Source organism: Trachypithecus francoisi, unplaced genomic scaffold (genome assembly GCF_009764315.1).
Source record: "Trachypithecus francoisi isolate TF-2019V2 unplaced genomic scaffold, Tfra_2.0 Lachesis_group9, whole genome shotgun sequence".
NCBI lineage: Eukaryota > Metazoa > Chordata > Mammalia > Primates > Cercopithecidae > Trachypithecus > Trachypithecus francoisi.
The window spans coordinates 9,604,000-9,616,663 of NW_022681474.1; the positions used below are offsets into that span (position 1 = coordinate 9,604,000).

The 12,664-nt window shown below is 40.5% G+C and overlaps 1 protein-coding gene across 1 annotated transcript in view; it reads left to right on the top strand.

Annotated features, from left to right (window-relative positions):
• Nucleotides 1-12,664, top strand: part of ITIH5 (inter-alpha-trypsin inhibitor heavy chain 5) — a 102,035-nt gene that overhangs the window by 42,654 nt on the left and 46,717 nt on the right. The window contains exons 6-7 of the mRNA XM_033208420.1: nucleotides 5,320-5,489; nucleotides 6,501-6,617. Coding sequence (XP_033064311.1) covers nucleotides 5,320-5,489; nucleotides 6,501-6,617 — 287 coding nt within the window. The remainder of the gene's footprint in view (nucleotides 1-5,319; nucleotides 5,490-6,500; nucleotides 6,618-12,664) is intronic.

A 12,664-nucleotide genomic window follows, 5' to 3' on the forward strand; every position in this document is an offset into this window, starting at 1 on the left:
TTTACACAGCAGTTGGCTGCCAATTTTCCCCACGTGATAATGGTCTAGGAAAAGACTGTATGTTTGTGACCAACATCTGTGTATCAGGACATCACTAAGGACATATGTTTTGTTCTCAACTTTCTCTTCAGCTCTGATGCACAAGCTATAAATTACTTTGTCATCACCCAATAGGATCAGTCAGAGGAATATTTAATGGCACTTATAGGCATGGTTCTCAACTTTCTTTAGAGTCCTTGGAGAATGTGGCAAAATTAATGCATCCTTTCTTCAGAAAAAAAATGTACATTTATGCTTACGTGCAAAATTCTGTATATGATTTTAGGGGACTTTCAGACAGCTACTGACTTCATTATACTTTGTAAAGATTTTTTTTTAAAGATTATTCTTTATGTAAGTATATTGACATATGTATAATGTGTATATATATTGAATTTCCTGTTATGAATATTTATTATGTGTCTGTCCTTTTGAAATATTACTTGTTTTTATCAAGCTTTCGGTGGTATAGAGAAAACTCTCATGACAAAATGTGAACTGTATGTTATCAAAGAGCATTTTTTTCTTTATAAATTGCCTTTCATAATGGACAAAGAGTACAAGAAACTACTTCTGAAGGGGAAGAGGATGGAGCTAGTATGTATTGAGCACCTGCTGTCTGCCAGGTACCACGCCAGGCACCTTACATTGAGATCTCGCTTCATCTCAACAATGATTCTATGACTGTGGAATTGTTCCCATGTAACAGACGTGGCACTGAAGCTCAGGAATAGTAAGTCAGTCGTTTTGATTCAGTCACACTCTAGAGCCCACTCTCTTTGGTATTTTGTAGTTTGCAAAGATAACACAAAGCTTCTTGCTCAAAAATACTGGGCTTTAGAAAAGAAGAGAGCCCCCTGGGAACCCTGGTGGCCTGAGAGGCAGGGAAGAGTCGGTGAGTGGAAGAAGAGCATGAGTGAATTTTCCTAAGGGCAGGAGGGGCAGTTGTGTATCCCTGGGGTTTTCTTGTATGGGACCGCCAATGCCTGCATGAAGACAGGAAGAAGGCATCAGAAAACTTGACCTCCCCCAAACTGGAGCAGCTGCTCCAGTTCACGGTAGAAGTTGGCAGGAAGGAGAGAACATGAAGGAGCAAAGAGACATGGGTTCTCATTAGACAAGTGGGTCAGATTCTTCCTCTTTTTTGGTCTGCACCAATCTCTTTCGTTGTGGTCTTCATTAACCTGCGACTCTGAGGACTTTGCGGGTGACAAAGGTCAGCAGGCTGAGCCCCCATTCACAGCAAGGAAAAATGGAGTCATGTTCTTCTGCTCTGGGATTTTGGTCAGTAACAGTGGAACAGCCCATACAAACCTACTTAACAGATTTTTTTCCCCCTTAATAAAAAGACGATTCTATTTTCCAGAGATGCTCCTCTGGAATTGCTCCCAGTAAACTTAAAAAAACAAACAAACAAACAAACAAACAAAAAAACAACGTAGTGAAAAATTTATTGGGTCACATTTACTGTCTGATTCTTACTGGGTGGTGATTGGCCTCAGGAACCAGGCTCCTTGGTGAGTAACCAAACGGAGAATCAACCCACTCTTTGGGTGTGTAAAATAAGCCCATTTAGATGAATCTCATGAATTTTCATCATGAACTAGTAAAACCAGAGGTCACTAGGAAACCAGCATAATCATACAGTATCCTTCCTCATGGTCCATATCAAAGAGCCTAGTCAAGTGAATGATGAAGAGAGAAATTATACTTTCTAATCCCCAGTGCTTTTACTCAGCCATGAATGCTATTAATTCAGGGAGCTTGTGAAAAGCATTTTCACGAGACAGATTGGAAGCAAGACTAAGTAGGTACATGCTGGCAGCATAAAGAGAGTCTAATCTAATTATTGTAGAATCTTAGAGATAATCTAAGTGCTGCCTAATGGAGTACAACACATTTTATTGACTCTTTTCTATGTGTAAGGCACACAGACCCTGTGTGGGGTACATACCTATTTTCTATGGGCAAAAACCGGAATCACCCAGAGGGCTGGTTAAAACACAAATGGCGGCGTCCCATCCCCAGAGTTTCTGACTCCCAGTTTCTGGAGTGGGCCTGAGAACTGGCATTTCTAGCAAGTTCCCAGGAGCTGCTGCTGATGCTGCTGGTTCAAGATCACACTGTGAGAACTGCTGTACACCCTCATGGCGGAGATTATTCCAGGGTTCACTTGAGCCCTTCTAATGGGATGGGTTGTGAAAGTGGCCGATCCCAACAGGACAGCTTTCTTAGGGTTCACCGACACTGTGCTGAAAAGTGCCTCCCAGAAACTCTCTCCCTGGTCCTAATTCTGCCGGCCGGAATTGCTCTGGACACACCTAATCCTCATTTAACAAATGCCCATGCACGTTCATCCTAAGGAGGACAGAGAGGGGTCGGTTTGGCAAATAACATTGTTATGTTCCATGCCTGTTTAATCTACTTTGCTAACAATAAATTTAAATGTTAATAACTGGGGTGTACATACACCATAAAGGGTACAAATGTCATGTGTACAGCTTGATAAAATTTTACATAGGTATACACTCATACAACTGCCTTCCACATCAAGACATAAGATATTTTCACCCTTCCTCAAAATTACCATGTCCTCTTTCCCGGTCCGTAGCTGGCCCTCAAAAGCCAGCACTGTTCTATTCCAGTTGCCATGGATATTTCCTGCTCCTCTTGAACTTTATGCAGATGGAAGCAGAGAGAACATGCCCTTTTGTATCTGATATTTTCAAGAAGACTGTGAGGTTTAACCATGTTTTAAATAGCAATATTAGTTCTTTTGTTTTTATTGCCTTGTGGTATCCCAAGTTTGACTTGTGTTTATAGTTGTATATTTAATTGCTCCTTCTATTTTTTTTTTGCGGGGGTGGGGGTGTTGTGGGATGGAATTTTGCTCTTGTTGCTCAGGCTAGAGGGCAATGGCGCAATCTCAGCTCACTGCAACCTCCGCCTCCCTGGTTCAAGTGATATTCTCCTGCCTCAGCTTCCTGAGTAGCTGGGATTACAGCCACCACACCCATCTACTTTTTTGTATTTTTAGTAGAGACGAGGTTTCTCCATGTTGGCCAGGCTGATCTTGAACTCCTGACCTCAGGTGATCCACCCGCCTCAGCCTCCCAAAGTGCTGGGATTACAGGCATGAGCCACCGCGCCTGGCCCCTCCTTCTATTTTATATAGTTAAGGTTGGAAATTGATACGGTTTGGCTCTCTGTCCCCACCGAAATCGCGTTTGGAATTGTAATCCCCATGTGTCAGAGGAGGGGCAATGGAGGTGAATTTCCCCGTTGCTGTTCTCGTGATAGTGAGTGAGTTCTCACGAGATCTGATGGTTTAAAAGTCTGGCGCTGCCCACGTCTCTCTCTCTCTCTCTCTCCTGCCGCGGTGGAGACTTGGCCGCTTCCGCTTTGCCTTCCGCCATGATTGTAAGTTTCCCGAGGCCTCCCCAACCATGCGGAACTGTCCGTGCACTGTCTGGATTTTCCCAACTCCTTCAGATGAGCAGATCTGTGGATGCATGTTCTCTCTTATGTAACTGTCTCCCTACAAAAATAAACTTTTCTTTTGCTGGCTCTCTGATCACTTCCAAAATCCCTGTCCTTGATAAGTGCAAATAATAGAAGAATCTGTTCTACCTTGTGGTTCCTGTTAAGGTTACACCTAAATTGTCTCGGAAAAATAATTGTCTGTTTTGTTAAAGGAAATGTTTAAACTTCCTTTGACTTTTGTGTCTAATAAACCCTCAGCAGAAGGAAGTTTATTTTTAAATACAAATTACTGTGGCCACTTAACGCCTCATTTCCTTTTTCATTCTGCTAATTGGAGATGGGAAATTGCTGGTCAGCCTATTTCATGCTATCAACTTGAGTACATTTAAAAAGATAATCAGAGGCTTTGCAGCAGTTTTAAGTCTGGCTTTGATTCAATAGCTGGATAAAAAGCCTCCACATGCTCTTATGATTAAGAATTCTTGTTTATGTTTTCATATTTTCCGTGGTGCATGCAGACCTCATCCTTTGGGTTTTTATTGCTAAGTACATACATATAGTGTTGTTTGGGTTTATAAACGTGAGTAGTTTGCTAAATAATTCTCTGTGTTCTAACAGGAAATGAAGGTCAGGAGTAAAAGATGGGATGCTCTTTGCTTAATCTGTCATCGCACTAGGTTTTCATAAATTACATAACCTCCATTTATCTGTTTATCTTTCTGTAATTCAAATTTATATCCTAAATTTCATGTTTAAAAGCTTTGAGAATTTTTTTTTTTTTAATGAGCCACAGGCTGGGCATGGTGGCTCACGCCTGTACTTGTGGAACTTTGGGAGTCCAAGGCAGGAGGATAGCTTGAGTGTTGGAGTTCAAGACCAGTCTGAGCAACATAGCAAGACCCTGTCTCTACAAAAAACGACAACAAAAAATTATCCAGGCATGCTAGTACATGCCTGTAGTCCTAGCTACTGGGGAGGCCGAAGTGAGAATCCCTTGAGTCCAAAAGTTTGAGGCTGCAATGAGCTGTGATTGCACCATTGCACTCTGGGTGACAGAGTGAGACTGTCTCAAAAGAAAAAAAAGGAATACAGAAAAAGAGAAATCCTGTAGGACAAATGACCAGCGATTTATCACATATATGTAGCATCAGAAAAGAGGTGGAGGCACACACTGGAGATTAAAAGAAGCAAGAAACAAAAATGGAATGCGATTGGGGACTCTGTTCTGATCTCGATTCAAACAAATCAACCATACCAAGACCCTGTCTTTAGGGAATCAGACAAATTTAAATACAAACTGAGAATTAGATAATAATAGGGCATTGAGCATTAATTTTGTCACTTGTGATAATGGTTTTGTGGTTATGTTAGTAAAAGAGTTTTTACAGGTAAAGGCATACTGCAGTATTTATGGATGAAATAATGGTGTCTGGAATTTGTTTTTAAAATACTCTAGGAAAAAATGGTCGGGGAATAGATAAAAACAGATACTAAAGATTGGTAACATGCTGATGCTTGTTAAAACTGGGTGATGGATACAGGGATTCGTTTTACTATTCTTTCTACTTTTGTGTGTTTTAAAAATTTTCATAAGAAACGGTTCAAAAAGAGGCATGAGAGGGGAGCTACATGATGACATATTTGTCACATTGTGATATATGAGTACAGTCTTAGAAGTTCCTGTGAAATACAAGCCTGTAATAAAATAAAATCTAAAACTCTTTGTCTGCCAAACAGTTCTTTTGTTTTTGGAAAAAATATATTAAATTATTAATTATGTTTCTGTCTTGTTTGCAGATGATTCTGGGCCTCCCCCATCTACTGTCATCAACCAAAATGAAACGTTTGCCAACATCATTTTTAAACCTAGTGTAGTACAACAGGCCAAGATTGCCCAGAATGGAGTTTTGGGAGACTTTATCATTAGATATGACGTCAACAGAGAACAGAGCATTGGGGACATCCAGGTAATGGGATTGTTGTTGCTATTTCACATTGGTTGGTCGATACTTTGGATAGACTCAGACTGTGGATTCCAGTATTTACCTAAGGGAGAGAGAACTTTCTGCTTCTTAGTAAATTTGTCTTAACCCAAAATATTTCTTCAAAGAGACTAGTGGTATTTTTTTTGCTGAGGGTACCTATTTCTGGCTTCAGTAATCTACAGAGCAAGTGAAATCTGTAATATCAAGCTCTCTGTGGTGTTTTAGATGAAATTAGAATTTTAGTTCATGCTCCATTTTATTTTAGAGACCGAGTCTCACTCTGTCACCCAGGCTGGAGTGCAGTGGCCGATCTTGGCTCACTGCAACCTTTGTCTCCCAGGTTCAAGCGATTCTCCTGCCTCAGCCTCCCAAGTGGCTGGGATTACAGGCACCCACCACCACGCCCCACTAATTTTTGTATTTTTAGTAGTGATGGGGTTTTGCCATGGTGGCCAGGCTGGTCTCGAACTCCTGACCTCAAGTGATCTGACCGTCTCAGCCTCCCAAAGCTCTGGGATTACCGGCATGAGCCACTGCACTTGGTCCATGTTCTGTTTTAATTAAAAGAGACTGCTCATTTTGCTTTAGGTCTTATTGTTCCAGAGACAGGGTGGGAATATTAAAACCTATTAATTGCATCCAGAATGTAGAGAATCTTGATGTCTCAGCTTGTAAGATACTTGGTAAAAAAACACATAGTGAAGGAAGCAGAATTCTCAAGTAGCAAAGGTCCAGGGGATGGATAATTAAACTTGAACTGGTAGTCATCATTGACCAATTTTAAAGGGAAGAGTCTACCCTTATACAGATTAAATTAGCAATTAGTTCTCTTGGAGGGATCAGGGGCTTAGATAATTCTACTCCAGGTGTGGAATCTGACCCTAAGCTCTGTGTCATGCTTTAACTTTTAGAAATTCCATACAATACCCACTTCAGATATTTTTCCTCCTTACTCTACGTACTACCGTTTTTACTTTCTTTTCCCTCCACCAGGTTCTAAATGGCTATTTTGTGCACTACTTTGCTCCTAAAGACCTTCCTCCTTTACCCAAGAATGTGGTATTCGTACTTGACAGCAGTGCTTCTATGGTGGGAACCAAACTCCGGCAGGTGAGTGAGTGCCAACCGCCCATTTATTCCTCTCTCACTTTTGCCTGGGACAAAGACTTGCTTTGCGAAATGCCAAACGTCAGCTTTACCATCCAGCGATTTCTGCCTATGGAGAGCCTGCCTGACCGGATTCAGTTAAGTCATTGACATGAACTGTCATTTCAGCATGGTGGTTTTAAGAGAGCAGAGGGACGTGCTGTAGAAACCCCTTGAAATAAAGGGCACTGGCAGAGTGGATAAAGTAAGTGAGACAGGAATACGTCGACAGGGCCAGTCCTCAGCACGATCATTGATGGAATAATTCTGTTCAGTGATGATTCCTCTGAGAACAGTGAAATAGAATCACTGGAAGCCTCCTTAGAATAAAGAACTCAGGTCTCAGTAAATCAGGACTGATGTTGTCACGAAATTTAGGATGAATCTTAAAATTCCTGGGTGGTGGGGAGACATTCGGGGGTCATGTAGTTTATGTTGAAAAATTAGATTCCTGAAAATATGACTATTTATACTTTTCTTGCAAACCACTGGAAAAGACTATTTCTTATCTTATTTTGGTATCATAAATGTCAGAATCTTGCAGTTGCAATACATTTCAAACTCACATAATAGAAAACAGAGCTACTGGTTGCCAGACCAGCTAATATCTTTACATTCTTCGAAAACGTAAATCTCTTAGTTTGTCTGTTAAAGTTCATTATCTATTTTATTTTATTTATTTTTTTGAGATGGAGTTTTGCTCTTGTTGCCTAAGCAGGAGGACAATGGTGCGATCTCAGCTCACTGCATGCAACCTCTGCCTTCTGGGTTCAAGGGATTCTCCTGCCTCAGCCTCCTGAGTAGCTGGGATTACAGGCGTCCACCACTGCGTCTGGCTGAGTTTTGTGTTTTTAGTAGAGACAGGGTTTCATCATGTTGGCCAGGCTGCTCTCAAACTCCTGACCTTTGGTGATCCACCTATCTCAGCCTCCCAAAGTGCTGAGATTATAGGTATGAACCACCGCGTCCAGCCTATTTCATTTTTTTAATCAATTCACAATGCATTTGTGATTTACTGAGTGAGATACTATCTCGAATCTCGTAAAAACTCTCTATCCCACCTGTGTCCACCTCTAGGTCCCACCTCACATGCTGTTGAACCTACTCCTATCTGATAAACTATTGCAACTATTTTTTTTCTCAATCTACTGCTTTATAAATGGCTTCTTTGGCCATTTATGTTTTAAAAATCCAGCAGTGAAATCTGTATCTTCTACATGGCATCTGGTTTTCCTACACTCCAATAGAGCAAAAACATATTCCAAAATATGATGTGAGACTAGGGTTTAACTGTTTTCTTTCAGAGCAGGGATATCCAATCTTCTGGCTTCCCTGGGCCACACTGGAAGAAGAAGAATTGTCTTGAGCCACACACAAAATACACTCACACTAACAATAGCTAATGAGGTAAAAAAAAAAAATCACACAAAACTCACAATGTTTTAAGAAAGTTTATGAAATTGTGTTGGACTGCATTCAAAGCCATCCTGGGCTGCATGTGGCCCAAGGGCCGGGGGTTGGAGAAGCTTGTTTTAGAGGATAGCCAAATATAATGTCTAACTAATGTAGGGGGAAAATAAAATAACCTTGCTTTGTGAATCAGCTTTTAGTGGTTCTTTAACATCATGTGCTTGTCCAGAGCGCAACTGGAAAACTGCTCCATTTTTGACATTTTCTTCCTTCTGCTTTCTTGACTTTCCACCTGGGGTTCCTTTTCTTTTGCATGAGGAACGTCATCCATGAGCATATTTTTTAAAAGAATTCTCTATCTTTGTCTGAAAAGGATTTATTTTACTTTTGTCCTTGAAGGATAGTTTTTACCAGGTACGGTATTCTACATTGGCAGTGATCGAATGATGAATATAACATTTGAAAATCTGCTTGTAGAAATAGTTTGAGGCCTAGGATGATGGTCTCTTCCTCTAGAGAAGGTTTGGGCTTGTTTCTGTGAGGTTCCTGGGGGAATTAAAATCTGGGATTACTGTAGTCCAGTTTCAGGGGTGGAGGTGTTTGGGCAGCCCAGATGGCTCGAAGCTGGACTGCAGTCCTTTTAGGAGCTGGTGTATTTCTGCGTTGCACACAGTGTAGAAGGTTTGCCAGAGCATCCCTAAGCTGCAAAGGGGATGCACAGCCTCTCAGGTATCTCCTTGGCCGTGACAAACATCCTTTAGACACAAGTGGTCCCAAATGCTGAGCTTACCTCTTAAAATTTGCATCTTCTCTCAGATATTTTTTTCTCACGGTTTTGTTTGCTCTCTGCTCCTTTAAAGATTTTTTTAAAACCCCTTTTGTTTAGCTTTTAGTTCTTACTGGGAAGCTAAAGAAAATGTTTGTTTAAATTATTTTTCAAATCTCTTCTGTGATGTTTTAGGATTTTCAGTTTTTTGTCTGTGTCTGCGAAATCCAAATTAGAGTCCCTTAGGGCTCAAGTTACTTGTAGGTTTCCCAAAGATTTTCCCAAAGTTTTCGTTACACCAAAGTGAAGCTTTCTCTTATAGTGGCTGATATTTATTGATGTTTTAGAGGCCACACAGCCTTTCCTTATTTACCAAATACCCTGTGAAGTTATTTGCATTATGTGCTACAAGTTCTTTTTTCTTTTTGAGACGAAGTCTTACTCTGTCACCTAGGCTGGAGTGCAATGGCACGATATCGGCTCACTGCAACCTCCACCTCCCGGGTTCAAGCAGTTCTCCTGCCTCAGTTCCCCCAAGTAGCTGAGATTACAGGTGCTCGACGCCATGCCCAGCTAATTTTTGTATTTTTAGTAGAAGTGGGATTTCACTGTGTTGGCCAGGCTGGTCTCGAACTCCTGACCTCAGGTGATCTGCCCGCCTCAGCTTTCCAAAGTGCTGGGATTACAGGCTTGAGCCACCGTGTCCGGCCCTATGTACTTACAAGTTCTTAAGTGCCATTTGTTGATCAAATTGTTTTGTGACATTGATGACTGTATGATAGATGCTGACAGAAGAATAATCATGGCTTCTTTTAAGACCATTGTGGGCCAGAGAATACAGTGTTAATTAGGCTGACATGTGATCAGTATGATAATTCCCGTTTGGATTTTGAATCACTAAACAGTTACTGAGTGGGTGCCCTGTACTAGGTTTCCCCAGGCATCTCATTTAATTCCTAGGTACCTATGGATCTTCAGATGTTTTTTCTTTTGCTTTCTTAAAAAAAAAAAAAAAAAAAAGCTTTTTTTTGGGGCCAGGGTTTGTGTTTCCTCTGAACAAACATACCTTGCTGAAGATATTTATGATTAAATTAACTGCAAGCAATCTGAATTCCTGTGACTACCGAATAGTTTGTATTCTGATGTTTTTATTCACCCCCATATCATGAAATGTATCTTATGGTGTTAAATATTCTTTAAAAACCTGATTCTAATGGTCATAGAGCAATACTGTTCACTAGAAGCTTCTAGGAGAATGGGAATGTTCTACACCTGTGCTGTCCAATACAATAGCCACTAGTCACATATGGGTGTTGAGCTAGTGAAGTATGGCTAATGCAAATGAGGAACTGAATTTTTAATTTTATTTAATTTTAATAAATTTAAATTTGGATAGTTATACGTGGCTAATAGTTACTATATGGGAGTGTGTAGCTGCAGAACATTTATTCACCCTACCACCCATTAGAGACTTCAGCCATTTCCATTTTTTGCGATTATAACCCCCATTGGGATGACTGTCATCATGTAGAAATCTCTGATGCATGCCCTGTCATTTGCTTAAATTAGATTCTTAGCATTGGAATTACTGGGGCAAAGAATACCAGCTAATTTGTGGGTTTGGTACATTTTCCAAAAACATTCTCTAAAAAGTGTGCCAATTTATAACATTTAAAACTGTTACCAGGCTAAGAATTCCAAATGTATTACGAGGCTAAAGGTAATCAATGAGCCACACTCCAAAATATGTTAAAAAAAAAAAATACAGGTGCTTATTTAACTGATTTTCAAGTGGGAAGAAACTTTCTAAGCCTAAAAGCAGTATAATCACTTTTAAGCCTAAAAGTAATTACAAAGGGGGAAAATCAGTAACTTTAGCTACATAAAAATTTTAAATTTTTGTTGTAAACAAAAAAAGTAAACAAAAGTCTAGAAAATTGCATACAGGAAAAAGACAGAAGTGTATCACTAATATGTAAAGAACTGTTCCAGATTAATGAAAATTAATCCTATATAAGAAAATGAGCAAAGGTTATAAAACAAACTACTAGAAAGAAATAAGATTCAATAAACTTATGAAAAAATCATCAAGCATATTAGTAACGAAATGCATCTCAGATGCCAGAGTCACTTCAGGGTTTAGCCCCAAAACTAGTCCAGTCCAGTGCCTCAGGATTGTCTTCCACTTCCTGTGGGAGAATGATCAAGAATCTTCTTGCCAAATAACCCTCAGAAAAATAAACCCTGCCCCAAATTGTCCAGAGAAAAACTCATGAACTAAATCAGGGTCTCCTAAATGTACCTTTAATCGTAAAATAATTCGGGCACTTCTTAAAAATATGGCATGGGAGATTTCCAAAATAGCTAAGAGTATTATGTGAATGATTTAATACAAGAATCTTCAATCTTTAAAATAATTTGGTTGTCATCCCCATTTTACTGATGGAGAAACTGAGACTTTGCAAAAGTAGATGAGTTGGCTAATAAAGGGTGTCGGCAGCCTTTAGTCCCAGGTCTGAAGTCTGAGAACCAAGCCATGCACCGTGCAAGTAACGGTGTGGTTGCAGTAAGAAGGCACACATGTGTGCAGCTGGCAGAAGTGCAAATGGATATAAGGTCAAGGCAGTCGTACATTTCAAGACCCAGTTGAGAAGGCTGCATTGCAGAAGGCAGGGATTTCCTCGCATGATGCAAGAGCAATGTAATAACAGATGTCAGATCATTTGTTATTCTCCCCTCTTCCTGGATATTAAAATTGCATTCCTTGCTAGCCGCTGAAAGTCTGGCATGCACTCTGCTGGCTTCGAAGCTTCAGCATGGCCTCTTTCCAGGAGAGCCACCCTAGACCAGCCAAACACGTGTCTGAGCAATTTCGAAAGCCCCTCGCTGCCTTGAGTGGTTTTGAAAACTGCTGACTATTTTTGCAATTCTCAGCTTCTCCAAGGCCACAGTACTCAGTGAAAAGCTTAGCTGGCTCTTCTAAGAGTCTTGTATATGATGTTATGTCTATTGGTGAAGAGGACAATTACCCCAAGCAGAAGGCTTTCATATTGTGTCAACAGGCTTGGCAGTGTGGGACATCTGTCATGCATCCACATGGATTCTATTAAGAATCATTCACTGTTATTCCCGATGTGCTTGACTCCTCTCATGTTTGACGGGCCTGAAAGACCTCGCTGCATTTATTGCAATGTAGGACACATAGTTGGCATTTAATAATTACTTGAACCATTGGTTTAGAAAAAGTTGTAAAAACCATTCAACCTTAAAAACATATACTCAGTAAGGGGTATATTGGCACCTCGGGAGCCCCCAAAGCTGTGTGCCTCTGGCATTTTCTGGTTCTTGTCCTACTCCCAGTGGGAACATGATCCTGGAAGCCAGGACCTGCCCAGCATAGGAAGAGCAACAGAGCTGCCTGAGGTTTGCTGGCACGTGGCTTTGCTGTTTTCCCTCCCGGGTGCTTTTGCAGGTAAGTTTGTTGAGAGATGGCTCTGGTGTTGGGTCAGACAGGGTTTCTACCTCCCAATTTGAGCTAAAACTTCTCGGTGAGAATGGGAGCTGAGAAGAGCCAAAAAAAAAAAAAAAAAAAAAAAAAAAGAAAAAGAAAAAAAATGGGAGAAAAATGTAATCAGGGAAGGCTTCTTTTCTTGTTAGTTGCATGCTTAAAGCGTTGGCATTTGCAGACAGACATGTAGTCCTTGGGAGCATTAAGAGTATGTTTTTCCTTGACCATGGTGTCCACTTTCTTGTCTTTCCTTTTCCTAATCTATAGAATTCGATCTACCACTTTCACATTCATATTAAAGAACTTGGCTAAGGGACCCTCTTTGGC